General features: G+C 55.4%; 1 protein-coding gene across 16 annotated transcripts in view; it reads left to right on the top strand.

Annotated features, from left to right (window-relative positions):
• The window catches only part of CELF5 (CUGBP Elav-like family member 5), a 49,400-nt gene that overhangs the window by 18,649 nt on the left and 12,125 nt on the right, over positions 1 to 18,626 (top strand). For 6 of the 16 annotated variants that reach the window (XM_028126260.1, XM_028126256.1, XM_028126250.1 and 3 more), the window contains exons 2-4: positions 4,647 to 4,729; positions 15,954 to 16,002; positions 17,885 to 18,010. In XM_028126260.1, coding sequence (XP_027982061.1) covers positions 4,647 to 4,729; positions 15,954 to 16,002; positions 17,885 to 18,010 — 258 coding nt within the window. Of the gene's footprint in view, positions 1 to 4,646; positions 4,730 to 15,953; positions 16,009 to 16,544; positions 16,550 to 17,862; positions 18,011 to 18,626 lie in introns of all 16 variants that reach the window. The other 10 variants (XM_028126261.1, XM_028126258.1, XM_028126254.1 and 7 more) reach the window with 3 other exon arrangements.

Raw genomic sequence — 18,626 nt, 5'->3', positions numbered from 1 at the left:
TGCAATGGCTCATTTTCCAAATAAGGTCCCATTCTGAGGTCCTGAGGGGTTAGGACAGCAACATATGAATTTTGGGGAGGGGGGATCCAATTAAACCCTAATAGGAACTGAACTAACTGAACGTCGAGGCTGTGTTTACCCAGAAACGGGTAAACATCACACATTTCTCCCCATTAGAAAAGAGAAACTAAGGGGTCAAGAGAACAGGCAAGCATTTCAGCACCGGGGACAGTGGCATGCAATTTGGTCTTTCTGTCCCTCTGGCTGAAAACCTTCCGAACCCAGAGGCTGATGGCCTAGAAGGCCGCTCAGGGGTCCTAGCCTAGCCTCCCAGGACCAGCACACTCCATGTTCTGCAAATGAGGCCTCACGGGCAGGAATGCGCCCAAGGGGGAAGGGTTTTGCTTCTATTTCACATCTTCTTGCAGTGCAATTTCTTGCTGGTTGTGCCTAATTTTTCTCAGGCCCTAGGCTAGTTGTCTTAGTGCCTCTCCTTTCCCTGAAGACCTTGGGGGATTAAATTCAGAAAATAGAAACACCAAAAAAAGAGTAGAAAGACCAGCCATGGGTTGGGGGAAGATGTGTGCATCAGATGTAACCACAAAAGAATCCAAAGTATTCTTTATTTACACAGCACATAAAGAACTCCTACAAAGCAACACGGTGCCTGGCTTTATTAATAACTATAGCAATGTATGTTACAATCCCAATGAAATGCAGTGATACGCCTACCATAATGACTACATTTAAAAGGCTGGTAAAACCAAGGGTTGGTGAAAATGAAGAATTAATACTGTCAGACCCGTTGGTTGGAGAATTCTTTGGTACAACCCATTTTGGAAAACTGAAGGAACCCGTTAAAGCTAAACATAAACCTACCTTATAACCTGCCATCCCATTCCTGGATATGCCTTTGTGCATCAAAGCACCTATATAAGAATGTTCCATGGCAGCGTTATTCATGATTGTCTCTAACAGTGGACAACCCAGATGCCCACTCACAAGAGAATGGATAGCCAACTTGCAGTATATTCACAGGAGAAAATATTACACAACTATGAAAAGGAATTAACTCCTGATACTCACAACCATCTGTTGTTGAGTAACAGAATCTAGACACAAAGTATACATATGCTATGATTCCGTTTATATAAGTTCAAAAGCAGGAAGTACTCAGCTACATTGATTAGTGACACACACGGGGCGGGAAGCCATAATGAAAAACAATGACGTGGTTATCACAAAAGCCAGGATAGCAGTCACCTCCGGCGGATGGAGGGCTTGTCATGGGATGGGAGGCACTGGGGTTTCCGGTGACTGCCATGTTCTATTCCTTGACCTGGGAAATGGTTACATGATTTTATAATTATTTGCTACATTGTATACTTTCATGTTCTGCACTTTTCTTGGGGGGGTATGTTTTTTTTAACTTTTTTAATTTTTTATTTTTTTAAAGATTTATTTATTTGAGAGAGAGAGAGTGAGCATGAGAGGGGGGAGGGGCAGAGGGAGAAGCAGACTCCCCGCCGAGCAGGGAGTCCGATGTGGGACTCGATCCCGGGACTCCAGGATCATGACCTGAGCCGAAGGCAGTCGCTTAACCAACTGAGCCACCCAGGCGCCCGGGGGGGTATGTTTTTAATATATCCCAATGACAATTTTTTATTTTGGTAAAATACACGTAACATTAAATTCACCATCTTAACCATTTTTTTATTTTTTTAAGATTTTATTTATTTATTTGACAGAGAGAGAGACAGCGAGAGAGGGAACACAAGCAGGGGGAGTGGGAGAGGGAGAAGCAGGCTTCCAGCTGAGCAGGGAGCCCGATGCGGGGCTCGATCCCAGGACCCTGGGATCATGACCTGAGCCAAAGGCAGATGCTTAATGACTGAGCCACCCAGGCGCCCCATCTTAACCATTTTTTAAAGATTTGTTTATTTTTAGAGATAGATAGAGAGAGAGAGAGAGAGAGAGAGAGTGGTGGGGGAGGGGCAGAGGGAGAGGGAGACTCTCAAACAGACCCCCCAGCTGAGCGCCGAGCCCTATATGGGACTCCATCTCACGACCCTGAGATCATGACCAGAGCCAAGACATGTCGGACGTTTAACTGACTGAGCCACCCAGGCGCCCCCCCATCTTAACTATTTTTAAGTGCACACCTCAATGGCATTAAGCACAATCACATTGTTGTAAAACAACCCTCACCCTCCGTCTCCAGAACTTTCCATCTCCCCACACGGAGACTCTGTCCCCATGAAGCACAGACTCCCACCCTCTGCCCCAGCCCTGGCTCCCACCCTCTCCTCTCTGTCTCTGTGGACGGGACTCCTCTGGGGACCTCCTGGGAGTGGGGTCCTGAGGGATGTGTCCTTTTATGTCTGGCTTATTACACTGAGCATAACATCCTCAAGGTTCATCCACATTGTAACATGGGTCAGAATTCCCCACTTTTTAAGGCAGAATAATATTCCAGTGTATGAATGGACCACATTTTGTTTATCCATGCGTCTGTTGGTGGACACTTGGGTTGTTCTACCTTTTGGCCGTTGTGAATAATGCTGCTGTGAATATGTGTAATATCTGTTTGAAATATCTGTTCGAGTCCCTGTTTTCAATTCTTTTGGGTATAGACCCAGAAGTGGAATTGCTGGATCATATGGTAATTCTATGTTTAACTTTTTTGAGGAGCCGCCAAACTGTTTCCCACAGGGGCTGCACCATTTTACATTCTCACAACAAATGTTTTTTAAATGCTAGAAACCATCCTCAGCTCTGCCTGGTGCCTTTCTCCCCAGGGTTCCAAGGGAGCCTGTCAGGCCTGAGGCAGACCCCTCCCCATCAACCGGCCCCGCCTGTGGGAGTGGGGGCTTGGTGAGCTCATCCCAGAAGGAAGGATACGGCTTTAATTAGCTCCTGCCTGGAGCAAAAATGGGCACCACGAAGCTGTTCCCAGGGCTTCTGCGCAGGGGGTCCTGCGGGGGAGGGGGAGGCAGAGGGAGGGAGATGGGGGTGGTGGACACAGGGTCCAACAGCATCAGAGCGGCCAACGATGGTCTCATTTCACACGCAGTGAAAATGAGGTCCACAGAGGTTAGAGGCAAAGCCCAGGGCTGAGGCCCGGTCCCCTGGGTCCGTCGAAGGGGACCTGACACCTGCCTGCATCCCACACCCGGCCTCAGGCAAACATCTTTCAAATACCTTTGATCTCATCAGCCTTTCTCTGGGGGCTTCTCTCTCCTTGCTTCTGTCTCTCTCAATGTCTCTTGTCTCTGCAGTTCTCACGCTTTGCACCCCGCCCCAGCCCCACCCCCACCCCAAGACGACGTCCAGTCAATCACACCCTGGCTCTGGACCACTTCAGGGCTGGCCCGCCCCTTCCTCTCCTGATTGGCTCTGCCCTTGGCCACTGCGCCACGCCCCCTCTAGCTCCTCCCCCGCCCCTTGTCCCTCCCCCCCCTTCTACACTGGGACCATCCTCTCTGATGGGGACAACTGAGACCCAGAGAGAGGTGGCGCCCCGTCCACGGAGGCAGAGGCGCCCCATGCGAGGCCACGAAGCACGTCCATGCAGAGCCATGGTGCTCCTCGCCCCGTCCCGTCCCGGGGAGCCTTCTGCGTCTTTGGGGGCTGCTGGTGCACCCCCGCTCCGAGGCAGCAGCTGTCCCACCCCCCCCCCCACCGCACCTCACCTAGCCTTCTCAGTATCTCTTTATCTAGCGTCAGCCACGAATTTACTTAACAGCTGGGTCTCCTTTCTCCCCTTCCCTAGCTCACCGTTTGGGGTGGTGGGCAGCTGAACCACTGCTGTTGGCCCCTGCCCCCCAAAAAAGTTGGCTCCTCTGTTTAACTTATAGTAAAAAAGAAGATAAAATCTACCATCTTAAACAATTTTTCCTCCTTTTCCATTATTTTATTGTGGTAAAATACACATAACATTAAATTTACCGTCTAAACCATCTCTAAGTGCACAGCTCAAAGCATTTTTAAAAAAAGATTTTATTTATTTATTTGAGAGAGAAAGAGAGCACGAGCGGGGGCGGGGGTGGAGAGGCAGAGGGAGAGGGAGAAGCAGACTCCCCACTGAGCAGGGAGCCTGATGCAGTGGGCTTGATCCCAGGACCCTGAGATCATGACCTGAGCCAAAGGAAGACGCTTAGCTGACTGAGCCACCCAGGCGCCCCGCAGCTCGGCAGCATGAAGCACGCTCACACTGTCGTGCAATCACCACCCCCCCACCCGCCGTCTCCAGAATTTTCCATCTCTCCATACGGAGACTCTGTCCCCACGAAGCACGGACTCCCCACCCCCTGCCCCAGCCCCGGCTCCCACCTTCTCCTCTGTCTCTGTGGATAGGACTCCTCTGGGGACCTCCTGGGACTGGGGTCCTGTGGGATGTGTCCTTCTGGGTCTGGCTCCTCTCACTGAGCACAGTGTCCTCCACGTCGTGGCAGGTGTCAGGGTCCCTTCCTTCCTGAGGCTGGATCAAGTTCCAGCGCGTGGATGGAACGACAAGTTGTGTTTATCCTTCATCCACTGATGGACATTTGGGTTGCTTCCACCTTCTGGCTGTTGGGATCAATGTGACCGTGAACGTGGGTCTCCGCATTCCTTTCTCTTAACACCCCCAATTCTTTCCTTTCCAGGCTGTGCCTTTCTCACCTATTGTGCCAGGGACTCCGCCATCAAAGCTCAGACTGCCCTGCACGAACAGAAGACCTTGCCCGGGGTGAGTCTGAGGTGCTGTCTGGGGAGGGGGGCTGCTCTCAGCCTGGGGAAGCCTAAGGCCCTTCCTAGGATCAGCTGTGAAGCCCACATGCCTCTGGACTCAGAAAGAGGTATAAGGTGCCGACAGACAGAAATGATCACCAAAGAGAGCATTTATTGAGTGCCTACCGCATGTCATGCTCCATACTTCCCATCAGAGTGGTTGTGTGTGGTTGTGTAGGTCGCATACTGCACAAGGGCACCTGGCCCAGCATGTTAGTGTCGTGCTGAGACCTGAAGGATGAGGAAGCATTAGCAGGCAAATGGAATAGCCCGTGCAAAGATCCTGGGGCAGGACTGTGCCTAGCGTGTTGGAGGGACAGCAAGGAGGCTTGTGTGGCTGGAACAGAGTGGGCAAGAGGGAGAGAGGGAGGAGGGGAGGGCAGGGAGGGGACTGGGCAAGTCATACAGGGCTGGCCCAGGCTCTATCCCTGCTGGCTCTCCCTTGTCAGCCCTGCCTTCTTGGGGTGGGCAGGAGGTCCCTGTCCCCGGTGAAGGGAGGGTGGTCCCCCTGAGCTAACTGAGCCCAGTCCCCGGGCAGTGCCTCTGGGTGGAAATCGAAGGAACCACAGTGAGATCCATGGCACCCCATGACCTCTGAGGGTGTCCACGCTTCCCTCTGCGTTTCTCAGGGACTCTTCAGCCTCAAAGGCATTTGGGGGCGACTTGGGTGGCATCTGTGGCCACAAGTGCTGAGAATATGGGCACAGCATGGCTGGCTGGATAATCGGGGTGCACCTGCTGGGAACATGAGATCATGGCAGGGGTTGACTTGACGCCAAACAGCACCAAAAATGGTCCTGGGGTTGGCCTCAACCTCATAGTGAAGAATAAGGTGTCCCTCTCTGAGGGGGGACGAAGTAGAGACAAGAGCGGTAGAGAGCTGTGGCGGCACTCCTTGCTTAGCTCCAAGCAGTCTTTGCTGTGTCTGTGAGCCAGTGACTTAACCTCTCTGATCTTCAGCACCAGAAGAGTATAACAGGGGGGAGTGAGGGGAGGAAACCGAAGCGAAGGTGGTCACGGAAGGCTTCACTGAGGAGGTGACATCTGAGAAGAGAATTCACAGTTGTCCCTCCCTCGGATGCTCTGCCGGCACCTCCCCAAACTGAGCCGGAACTGGAGGGCAGGTCCATCCGTACAGGTTAGCACCGGGGGGTGGGGGGAACAGTGAGGTTCTGTGGACCATATTAGTTATCTCCTGCTGCCTAACGATTATTCCACAACCTGGTGGCTTCAAGCCACCAGCATGAGTTATCTCAGGGGCCCTGGGTCAGGAATTAGGGAATGAGTTTGCCGCATGGTCCTGGCTCAGAGTCTCTCCTGACGTCGCAGTCGAGCGGTCAGCCGGCGTTTGAGTGTGGCTGTGGGACCGGCCTCCGTGCTGGCCCCTGGAGCGGCCACGGACGGGAGGTCTCACTTCCTCTCCAGGGGGGAGTGAGACCTTGATAGCACTTGAGCAGCCTCGCGGCACGGCGGCCAGCTCCCCCCAGGATGCAAGGAGGAAGCTCAGTGCCCCTGGGTCTCAGAGCGACACGCTGTCTGCCCAGCTCCGGGCACCAGGAGCCTGGGGGCATCGGGCACCGAGAGGAACAAAGCAGTGTTCTAGTGGATGTGTCCAAGGTCGGGTGGCCAGCAAACAGCAGAACGGGGATTTGACGGCAGACACTTTGCGGGCACCCAGTCCCTCCATGTCCAGTGGACCTCTGTGTGTGTGTGTGTGTGTGTGTGTGTGTGATCAGATTCGGGCTGGAAGCTCTGACCCTTCTGCCCAGAGAAATCCGTACCCTCTTGGAGACCTGCTAACATTTCTAGTGGTGTCCCCAGCTAAGTTCTTCTTAGCTTTCTTCTGCTCCCATTTTCCTGATGGAGTCAAAGCCAGCCTCCCTCTCCACCACCTGAGGCCCAGCTCCCTCTGTGTTGGGGGCCAAAGCTGGGCTCTGGGCTCCATCAGCAGCCGGGATTAGGGGCCCCTCCAGGGCAGACCCTGGGCTGCGTGCTCAGCACACATTGGTTCATTCAGCAGACATGTCAGATGCGTACTGAGCACCTGATCTGTGACCCAACTGGGACCCAATGGGAGGGCTTCTGGTGGTGAGCGCAACATGGAGCTGAGAAGCGGGGGGTCTTTCAGAGTGATTTTCAGACTCCGAATGCAGGTTCTGTTCAGACAGGGTGCTTGGGGACGCCTCTCTGAGCAGGGAGGGGGCCAGAGGGGCAGCAGGGAGCTGTAGTTGGTCAGGAAGCGACTCGGGCAGGGATGGCGGAGGTAGAAGTCAGGGGTTTGAGATGCTTTAGGAGGAAGGGTTTCCGGGCAGGAGTGAATGGGGGAGCCAGTGAGTGATCTGGGGTCACTGCAACCAAGCACCGTGCACTAGGGGGCTTAAAGCGACAGAGACTTGCCCTCTCTCAGTTCTCAGGGCCAAAGTCTGAAATCAAGGCATCAGCAGGGCTGTGCTCCCTCCAGAGGTTTTGGGGGGAACCTGCTCCATTCTCTCCAGCTTCAGGTGACGTCCATAATCCTTGATGTTCTCTGGCTCATTGACGCATCAGCCCGATCCCTGACTCTGTCACCACATGGCCGTCCTCCGTGCCTACACGTCTCCCCTCTCCCTCTGCCTTTCTCCTATAAGGACACCTGTCATTGGACTTAGGGCTCACCCGAAATCCGGGATGACCCCATCTCGAGATCCATGACTTACTGACATCTGTAAGGACACCTGTTGCAAATAAGGTTCAGGGGCTCACAGGTTTCAGGGGCTTAGGACTTGGACGTGTTTTAGGGGAGTCCCTATTCAACCCACTGTAATGGGGCGAGCACTAAATGAACAGCGGATATAAGGCAGCTGGGGGCGGCATCTCGGGGGTGGGGGGTCAGAGGGGAAGCAGGGGGCTGCCCCACCGCCAATGACTTGGTGGCAGGCAAACAAGGCGCCTTCTTGGAGGAGGGAGCGTTTGAGCTGCGTCTTGAGAGATGGGGAAGACTGTGGCAGATGGAGGTGGGGGTGGCGTGGGGACCGAGTGTGCCGAGACTGGGAGGTAGGAACGTGCCAGGCGCATTTTTGAGTGCGGGAACACACGAGAGCCTCCATTGTCTCATGGAGGGGTTACATCAGGTCAGAAGGGGGTCTCAACCCTGGGGGTGATTCTGCCCCCATGGGTCCCTGGGTGATGTCTGGGGACATTTGCGATTGTCATGACTGGGAGAGACAACTGTCATCCAGTGATCAGGAGAACAAGGAGCTGGTGAATGTTCTAGGACAGTGCTAATAGAAATATAATGCAGTCCACAAATTGCATTCACATTTTTCTAGGAGCAACATTTAAAAATTAAAAAGAAACAGGCGAAATTAATTTTCATACTAGATTTCATTTTAACCCAATACCTCTCCAAAATATTATCATTTCAGCAGGCAGTCAGCATAGTTAGTAAGAGCTCACATTCCCTTTTCCCTCGTAGGCATCCAACACCCAGTGTGTGTCCTGCTTTTCAGTCCGTCTGAAGTTGGACAATCAGTTATTATCAGAAATGCTCGATCTGCCTTTGCTGTTTGCATTCTATAAAACTGATGGTCGGAAAAGGAGGTTCACATACCCCGCTTGCTCTAAACATACTTAAAAGGTTTTCTAAGAATGGAGTCAGGAATCAGTTTTTAGATTTAAGTTTATATTTACATTAATTATAAATAAACAAAATTTAAAACTCTATTCCTTGGTCACACAAGCCCTGTTTCAAGGGCTCAATGGCCACATGTGGCTGGTGGCTACCATATTGGACAGTAGCCTTTGGAAATATTCTAGGTCAAGATTCAGCAAAATTCTTCTGTAAAGGATCAGAGAGTAAATATTTTTGGCCTCATGGGCCATAGGGCCTCTGTCACATCACATAAAAGAAACCACAGACAATACATAAATGGATGGGTGTGGTTGTGTGTCAATAAAACTTTACAAAAACAGACAGAGGCCCAGAATGGAGTTGGCAGATCCCCATTCTAGACCATTGCTGTCCGATAGAATTTTCCACAGTGATGGAAATGTTCTGTCTCTGCTGTCCAATTTGGTGGCCACTGGCTTTGTGTAGCTGTTGAGTCTTTGAAATGTGGCAAGTGTGACTTGGGAACAGTTTCTTTTTTTTTAACTTTTTAAAATTTATTTATTCATGAGAGACGGGGGTGGAGGCAGAGGGAGAAGCAGGCTCCCAAGGAACAGGGAGCCTGATGCGGGACTTGATCCCAGGACCCTGGGACCATGACCTGAGCCGAAGGCAGACGCTTAACCAGCTGAGCCACCCAGGCACCCTGGAACAGTTTCTTTAAAAAAAAAAAAAAGATTTTATTTATTTATTTGAGAGAGAGAGAGAGAGAGAGAGAGAGAGCATGAGCGGGGGGGAGGGGCAGAGGGAAAAGCAGACTCCCTGCTAAGCAGAGAGCCAGACATGGGGCTCGATCCCAGGACCCCAGGATCATGACCTGAGCTGAGGGCAGACACTTAATCGACTGAGCCACCCAGGCGCCCTTCAGGAACAATTTCTAATGTTACTTGATCTTAATACATTTAAATTTAAACTTAAACCGCCACATGTGGCTAGTGGCCACCACATTGGACAACTCAAATCTAGAATGTTCTAGATCAGGGGTCAGCTACTGTGTTAGCAGATATAGAATGTTCTAGACTGGGAGTCACCTACTATATTGGTGAGTTCAGACCTAGAATGTTCTGGACTAGGAGGCAGCTACCAGGTTGGCCAGTGCAGACCTAGAATGTCCTAGACTAGGAGTCAGCCGCTGTTTGGGATAGCACAGATGTAGAATGTCCTAGACCAAGGATCAGCTACCACGTTAGACAGTGCAGACCTAGTTAGACAGTTCTAGACTCAGGAACAGGATGCAGTGTCATCATATGTCTAGATTGTGGGTCTCGGTTTGATACCAGCTCATGGCTGGAGAGGAAGGAGGAGGGGTCTCCAGCAATACCCAGAAACCATCCCGATCATGTCCCCAAGCCTCTGCTGTCACTGTCCTGACTTTTATGGTAACCAACCCCTGTTTTTCTTCATGTTCTTAGCGCTTATGAATATATCTCTAAAACATTGGGTTGCTTTTCCCCATCTCGCTTTTTACCTAATATGAACAGAACCATAGTACATGTGGTCTTTACCGTCTGCATTTTTTTTCTCCACTTAGTACGATGCTGAAGAGACTGGGTATCACCTGTCAGTGCCACACACATTGGTGACTGGTGCTTTATCATTGCCGGGTCGTATTCCACAGCGCGAATACACAATTGATTTTTCCATCCTCCTGGTGGTGGACATCTGGGTTGTTTCCGGCTTTTGCCGAGACCGACAGAGACCCTTGTCTGTGAGGGACACGTGCCGTGTCTCCTCTGGGCGCGTTCTCAGGAGTCCCGACCCCCGAGTGTGTGTGCCTCCAGCTTCTGTAGCTGACACCCCCCTGCCTAGCAAAGGATCTGACTTGCGGGTGAGCCTCCTCCCCCCACCCCAGGGCACCCACAGAAATGGTATCAGCACACTCAGCACCAGAGCTGGAGCCTCGTTCGCGGCTTGCAGGAAGAGTGACAGGGGCTGCTGCGGGGAAGGCCCCCCTTGCCTGCCAACCGCATCTGAGCACGGTTATCTGAGCCACCCCCTCCGTCTCCACCAGAAGATGGAGCTGCTGCTGCACGAGGGTCCCCCCCCCCCCCCCCCGTGCTGGAAGAGCCCACCCGGCCGGCTCACGTGCCCGCACATGCCCACACACGCAGCCGGGGACTTAGGGGGCCACAGCTGGGTCACGCCAGAGACCAAGACAGCCACCGTCTCTCCTGTCCCCTGCCTCTCCTCAAAAACCCACGTGCGTGCATGCGTGTGTGTTGGGGGAGACAGTGTGGAGTGGACCCTTCTGTCTTTTTATCTCTTCCTGAACTGGGAGGGGAGAGTGAGCCAGGTCATTTGCTGGCTCCGTGCTTCTCCCCCTACTCCAGGGAACAGGCAGGCCCCCCCTTCACAAATGCTGCTTCTGAAGCAAGTTCCAGCCCCCATCTCGAGTGTGACAGTGGCGTCCGTGGGGGATGCGGTTTAATCAAATCTCAGCATTCTGGAATAAGATCCTAAATTGAATAACAGAATCCCAGAATAGAACCCAGAATGGACCGCAGGACCCTGGAATCCACGCTGGGCAGAAGCCTCAGATTGCAGCAGAGGCTCTTTGTGAGGCTGTCAAACCCCAGGATGAGGTTCCTGGAGATGGAACAGACCAGTGGGGACAGCGGGGGGCAGGGCGTGGCAGGTCCCATGCCTGTCTCTGAGAGGCTGTGCCATTTGGGGGGTATTGTCTCTTTTTTCATGAAGGGGCAAAGGACATCCCAGATCTGACATCTGCCCTGCACCCCAGAAAGGGATAGGTTTGTCTGGCTGGCTGGGGGTCCCCTCACAGAGCCCCCCGAAAACCCTTTCTAGGCATGCAGGGGTTTCTGAAGGGGCCCCCTTGCAAGACCCCCTCTCACATCCCATGACCTGGCTCAGAGCCAAGCCCAACCTGAGACTGAGCGAGGGGCCCCAGGTGCCAAATGTCCAGCGGTGTGACTCTCCTGGGCCTCAGTTTCTTCATTTGTGAAATGGGATTGCAGAAGGGCTTTGAGGATCCTGTGGGATGACACAGGCCCATTGCTGAGCTCACAACGGGAGCTTGGTAAATCCATGCTGAATGAACAAACGAATGAATGAATGAATAAATGAATGAATGAACTGCCGAGCCTGCAGGAGTCTGGGCCAGTTGTGTCGTCTGTCCAAGCCTGGTTTCTCCTCCATGAAGTGGGGAAGGTGTAGACACAGCTGGACCCACGCTCTTGAGTTATTTCCCAGCACTTTGCTCTTTGCCCACGGGGAGGGGGACTGGGGTTCCTTTTCCGTGGGGTCTGGAAACCATAGCTCTTGTCTCATTTCATTTCAGTTGTCATTTGTGGACCCTGTGCTGGGCCTCGGGTGAGGAGGTGTGCCCAGGGCCTCTCGGGCCCCTGCCCCCGGGAGCCCACCCAAGAGGGACGGTGTGTCTGGTGGGGGCCGTAGCGCCTGAAGCGGATGGACTTGGAGGGGAAGTCTTCAGGGGGAGGTGTCATGTGAGGGGTCTCTTCACAGTGAGGAGGGGGTGTGGAGGGGCGAGTGCCAGCCAGTGAGTTCAACAGTGGTGTCCTGGGGGCCTGGGAGGAGGAGTGGGGAGGAAGGCCAGGATGCCACCCCCTAGGCAGAAGGAGCCACGGCAGCACCTAGAGCAGGAGAGCGGCGGGGTCTGGCTTTGCTGGGAGAGGCTTTGCTGGGGCTCCAGGGCAGAAGGGGAGGCTGGAATAGTGACCTGGGGACCACCTTGCTTTCTTCTCCTCCATACCACCTGGAAATGACCTAGTGGGGGCCTCTCCTGGGTCCCCACGTCTTCTAAAGCCACAACTATGCATCTTTTAAAGGACCATCTTTGGGGCCCCCGCCTGACCGCTGGAGACACCTCCAGCAGTCCCTCCCCCAGCGGCCTCGGTTTCCCTGTCTGTAATATACACAGGTCAGACATGAGGGACCCTGGTTTCTCAATGATGTGTGGCTTGGTTGACATCACCCAGCAAAAGCTGGGGGATAGAGCAAGGACTGGGTCTCAGCTATCTAATGTGTGCCCACCCCAAAGACACAGACACTCCCCAAAGCCCTGGCTCCTTGGCTAGAGGGTTGGCTGGATCCCAAGAAGACCCTGAGGAAACCTGCCCGCCCGCAGGAGATTGGGCCTCTGTTTCTGATTTTCTCCTCTCGCTTTCTGATTTGCCCATCTGTAGAATGAGAATGTTTTCATCTCATAAACTTGTTTAGAGATCAAGTAAGTCAATGGATATAGGGATTCCTCCAACATGAGAAACTGTCTCCCTACCCCAAACTCTTACTCATACTTCAAAACCCACCGCAGATTTTCCATCTTCAGTGAAGCCCCAGGATAGCCTCTGGCTCCTCACTCCTCTATGCTCTAGGGTCTCCCAGGGGGTGGTCCCTACCTCTGCCTCAATCCTGACCGCATAGGTCTGGGAGTGACTGTATCTACCTCTGTCTCCCCTCACACCAGATTAGTGGGTCCTCCCTGGGGTTGCAAAATTACCCAGCATGGGGCACACCGGGAATGTTATTGAATAGATGAAAGGAGGAAGGGAGGGAGCAGGGAAGGGATGCAGCCATGGGGAGCCAGAGAAGGTGGAGGAGGGAGGGAGGGCACTAGGCAGAGACCTCGGTGGGACAGATGGAGAGAGGGAGCCGGAAGGAGGTGGGCCGAGCCAGATGGGCGGGCAGGGGCGACAGGAGGGGTGGGTGTGGGGAGACCCAGCTTCCCCCCCCCCCCTCGCCGCACGCCTCCTCCTGGCTCGGCGGGCAACGCCTGCAGGGCCCGGCCTCTGGCGGGCGGATCGTCAGCTCCCGCCTGGGCGTCGGGCGCAGGGAGCGAGGCGCGGGGCCGGTGCGTGCGTGCGGCGTGTGCGCGCCTGTGCGCCCAGGGCCGGCCGGGAGGGCGGCGGCACGTGGAGGCCAGCCTGGCGCGCGTCTCCAGGCCGGTGGGTAAGGCGGGCCGCGGGGTGCGGATGGCCAGGCCTCGGAGCCTCGGCTTTTGAGCGGGGGTGGAGGGGGGCGGGGGGGGACTGGGGAGGAGGGGACTGCCCGCCTGGCTTCTCGGGACCACACCGGGACCCTTGCCCCGAGCCCGAGCTGACCCGGGAGGGGGAAGGGGCCTCCCAGGAGGAGGCGGAAAGGTCCCAGGCTCCGCAGCGGGCGGGGGAGATGGGGCGCAGGTATCCAGGCCGCGAGAATTGGGGCGGGGGTGGACGGTGCGGTGATGGGGACAGGTTCCCTCCCCGTGGCCCCCCTCCCTCGCTCCCTCCCTCAGCTCATCCATCTCCAGAAGATTATATTTAAATATCTCTTTTGTGCAAGGCAGGAGCTGGTCTCGCCCCTAAGAGGCGGTTTCCATGGCAACAACAATTGCCAGCTTCCGTGTGGTGAATCAGCGTTGCCATGGCAACCCCATCCTCATCTGCCCAAGGTGCTGGGAGGAGGGAGGAGGTGAGGGCCAGCGGAGGCGGGGTGGGAGGGGTGGGGGCGAACAGGAGGCTGGAGTTCAGGTGCCCGTACTCCCCCCACCTCCCTTCACAACCTGTCTGCCCCCAGCCCAGAAACTGGTCCCATCTGGTTGAAATAATCTCCCCCTCCTGCCTCCAGCTAGCTGGGTGTGGTACCCAGGTGGAGAGGGCCCGGGTTTGTGTGTGTGTGTATGTACGTGGTGGGGGAAGGGAGACATGGTTTTGCCTTTCCCAGGTGGTCAGGGTCCCTCTGAAGATGTGGCTGGGTGGCAGGTATTGGGGACACTGGGAGGCCTCTCTGCTTCTGAGGCTCCCAAGGCTGAGTTCAAATTGAGGCAGCCCATATGAGCCAGGGAACAAACAGAATGGGAGGGGCTCAGAGAGAGTAGGGAAGCTGGAGAGGGGGAGGGGGCTCAGGGAAACAGGGTGCAGCGTGAGGGAGGGGATTCCGATGGGGTGGGGAGGCTCAGAGCTGAGATAGGGTCCAAGACAAGGGGAAGGAGATTTGGGGGTTCATAGTTGGAGAGGGGTCTCTACTCATAGGAGTGGGTAGACAGATCTTTGAATTTGACATCTAGGAAGGCTGCTTAGTGCCTCGACTCGCCCACCATGACCTTGGACAAATACTCGGGGCCTTGATATTGACATCTGTAAGGCCCGGTGAAAATTGTGCCTGCCTCTGGAGCTTGCTGGGCACCTGCACAGCGACTAGAAAGCTGACATCCATCAAGCACCTTCTCTGAATGACCACGGGGACGGTCTGACCTGGGAGGGGGTCTAGGACTGGCACTCGTTCCAACCCCAGGCCAGGCGCAGAGCCACCAGGTACCTTCCATGCTGGTGTGCATCAGCCACTTCTTTCTGGTCAATTCAGTTCGGCAAGCTTCTCGGATTATCCCTGTCTGGTGTGGGGAGAGATGCCTGCTCTGAGAAAGCAAGACATAGACACTCCCTGCCCTGAGATGGAGGAAGGAACCCAGAGGGGTGGAAGGATTGCCCGCATGGGGGCTTTTGAGCTGGGTTTTGAAGGATGAATAGGAGTTCACCAGGAGACATGAGGCTTGGAGGAGGATTCTGTTCCCAGACCAGTGGAGAAGCAAATGCCACCCCCCTTCCCACATCCCTTGAGTTTATTCTCAAATATCCACTTTAGCTCACACCCATGGCCGGGTCAGTTTGGGGGTGGGGATTAGAGGAGGATTTCTTCCGTTAAACATCATTTTCAGTGCTGGGGGTGGAGGACAGAAGTGTCCAGAGCAAGGAGCCCAGATTGAAAGCTGGTCCACTCAGGTATGACAGTCCTACCACCCAAGGCTCAGAGAGCTGACTAAAAGTAGCTGCCTTGGTATAAGTCAGGTACTACTAAGTAACAAACCAACCCCACCATTTTATTTGTTGATTCTGTGGGTTAGTAAGCTCAGACTGGGCTCAGCTGGATGGTTCTTCTGCCGGTCTCTCCTGGGGTCATTCATGCAGTGGCAGGCAGGGCTTGCTGGGATGAGCTGGGACAGGCCAGCCTCATTCCCACATGCTGTTTGTCAGGGGGACCTCTCAGGGCATGAGTTCTGTCCTGTCCTGCCTGGGCGTGTCACCTGGCAATGTCAGGGCTCCAAAAGAGGAAGCTGCAAAGTCTCTTGAGGCCAGAGCTTGGAACTCACACCACTTCCCTTCCACTACATTCCACTGGTCAGAGCAAGTCAGGAGGCCAAGCCCAGATGCAGAAGGGTGGGGAAATAGGCTCCAGTTTTTGATGAGAGAAACTGCAAAGTCACATCACACACAGGGACTAGAGGGATCGGACATCTTTGCAAAGAACCTACTACACTTGAGAAAGCAAGGAGGCTTCCTACAGCAAGAAATATTGTGACTGGGTTTTGAAGGTAAAGTAAGAGTTTTCCAGACTGCAATGAGTGAAGCCCCATCGGTGGAACAGATGGGGCTGTGTCACTCGTTTGACTGATTTGCTGCTGGAAGTTGGTGGGATGCTGAGCCTTGGGGAGGTGGTCAGGGTGCCTGGCAGAGCTCAGGCGAAGCCCCCACCCCTGATGCTCCCACTGTCAGCCTTGACCTCCTTCTCCCCTCTCTCTCTACAGATGGCGCGGCCAATCCAAGTGAAGCCGGCGGACAGCGAAAGCCGCGGAGGTAGTTGTCATCTCTCCGTGGCCACCAGGCTGGGGGGTGGCAGAAGAATGGGGGACGGAGGGGAGTCCCCGATCAGAAGGCTGTAGCAGTCACCTCTCTGCTCACACACCTCATGGTGGTGGGAGAGGCAGAGTCCCCTGGCTAGGGTTGGGGCAGGAGAGTGGCGGGGGGGGGGCACTGTGTCCCTTCTTCCACACCACAGTGCCACAGGCCCAGGAGTGGAGGAGTTGTGGGGGGGATCTGGCTAGGTCCAGCTGCTTCCCCCAAGAACTTAAAATGCCCCACTCCCTGTAGGGTGCCATATTGGGCGTCTTCTGATGCAGAGGGGCTGGGATCCCTGAAGGAACCCCTCAGGGGGATTGCTTTCAGTGTGTGTGTGTGCGCATGTTTGTGAGCATGCATACCTTGGCACACCTGTGTACAGATGTGTGTGAGCACGTGCACACGTGCATGTGTGTTTCTGTGGCTTATGCGGTGGGGCTGCCTGCTGGCCTGTGTGCATGTCTGCATGCCTGGCCTGTGTGTGGGCGTGTGTGTGCGAGCCTGTGTGCTTGACTGTTCCAGGCTGGGCATGTGGGTATGCGGGCTGGAGGCCTGGCATCTGCATAGGTCTGGACTGTGTTGGGAATGTGACCGTGGGGGAATGCTTGGCTGTCTCTAGTGGCATCCAAGCTAGCCATTCTGGGAGATTTTCCTACCCCTTCCCCATTTCAGGTGGACTGGGGGCTGAGGGGGAGCAGCCAGCCTTGGGGGTGGTGTGTGGGGCAGGGCTGTTAGGACGCCTGTGTATTTGTAGGAGCCTGGTACAGCCCATCTGGGCTGGGACCTGTTTTCGCACTCTCAAAACAGGCTGCTAGTGTAGGTCAGGGATTGGGACGGGGGTTGGGGGGTCCTGCATGTCTCCGTCTCTTCTCTTCTCTCTCTCTCTCTTAATAATTCTTCCTCTTCTCCTCCTCCTCCTCCTGTGGCTCTCTCTCTGTCTCACCTTCTCTTTCTCCCTCTCACTTCATACCTCTTTCTCTCTCATTTTTTTCTCTCCTTCTGTGTCTCTGATTCTCTCTCTACTCTTTGTGTCTCTCTTTGTCTCTTACTGTCTCTCTCTTTGACTGTCTCTGTGTTTCTCCGTCTCTCTCTCTCACCTGTCTCTTTCCCTGACTCTCAGTCTCTCTGCTTCTATGCCTCTCTCTTCCATCCCCATGAGTGACAGCTGTCAGAGAACAGGTTTCCATAGTAACCCAGCTCACCATCCCTGGGAGATGAAGCTGCCATGTTCCTGATTGCAGGGGAACAGCCCAGTTACCAGAGGGAGCAGGACTCTGGTGCCTCCAGCCAGGCCTCCAGCCAGACCCTCACCCCCACCCCACCAGATGGGGGCTCCAGGCTTCGGGCACCTGGTCCTGCGCGCACACGTGCCCTCGCTCATTCAACAGACTTTGACTGCCTGGCCCCTCTTGAGGACGCAGGGGCCATCAGCGCTCACCCCCGACTGGGAAATCTAGATGGCAGACAGACAGACAGGGACCCAGGCCAGGCAAGGCAGTTCTTACGCTAGTACTATGTGTGAGTTCTCCGAGGGCGAGGAGAGAGACCATCTTTGGCCGGAGGGTGGGAGCAGTGAAGCGGTGGCCCTGCCGGGTTGAAGGGAGGGCATTCCAGGAGAGGGGCACTGCGTGAGCAAAGGCTTGGAGATGAGCCGTGCACGGCACGTGGGAGGATGGAGAGGCCCAGAGCAGGGAAGCGCGCGGCTGTGTCCTCCCACACACAGGCAGAACAGGGGCCAGCAGTGCTCCCCCCCACGCCCTGCTGCCTCCATTCTGTTGGAGGGACCGAGAAATTCCCGGAGGCCAGGACTCGGCTGAGGGGGTGTCTCCGCCCACAGGAGACCGGAAGCTGTTTGTGGGGATGCTGAATAAGCAGCAGTCGGAGGAGGACGTGCTGCGGCTGTTCCAGCCCTTTGGGGTCATCGACGAATGCACCGTGCTGCGCGGGCCTGATGGCAGCAGCAAAGGTGACCGGCCGGGGGCGGGACTGGCCCGCTGCTGGAGCTGGGAGCGTGGGGGGATGGGCCTAGTCTGGGCACGGGGGGGGCGGGGTTGGTTCCTGGGGGCGGGGCCGGGCACTTGAGAAGGTCGGGGTTGGCTTCTGGGGTGGGGCAGGGCACATGGGAGGGCGGGGTTGGCCCCTGGGGGCGTGGCGTGGCACGTGGGAGGGCGGGCTTGGCGTCTGGGGGCGGGGCCGGGCTCTTGAGATGGTGAGGGTTGGCTTCTGGGGCGGGGCGGGGCACGGGAGAAGGCAAGTCTGGCTCCCGGGGGGGGGGGGTCCTGGCACCTGGGAGGGCGGGGTTGGCTTCTGGGGGCGGGGCCAGGCTCCTGAGAAGGTGGGGTTGGCGTCTGGGGCGGGCCAGAGCATGTGGAAGGGCGGGTTTGGCGCTTGAGGAAGCCAGGTTGGCTTCGGGGGCGGGCGGGTCACGTGGGAGGACAGGTTTGGCTCCTGGGGGCGGGGCCAGGCACGTGAGAAGGCAAGACTGGCTCCTGGGGGAGGGGCCTGGCACGTGGGAGGGCGGGCTTGGCTCTGGGGGAGGGGCCATGCTCTTGAGAAGGCGGGACTAGGTTCTGGGGCGGGAT

This window comes from Eumetopias jubatus, unplaced genomic scaffold (assembly GCF_037043125.1).
Source record: "Eumetopias jubatus isolate StellerSeaLion01/CBP00866 unplaced genomic scaffold, mEumJub1_p1.0 scaffold_1, whole genome shotgun sequence".
Lineage (NCBI taxonomy): Eukaryota > Metazoa > Chordata > Mammalia > Carnivora > Otariidae > Eumetopias > Eumetopias jubatus.
The sequence above is the reverse complement of the archived record's forward strand: the minus strand, read 5'-3'. Positions and strand labels throughout refer to the sequence as shown.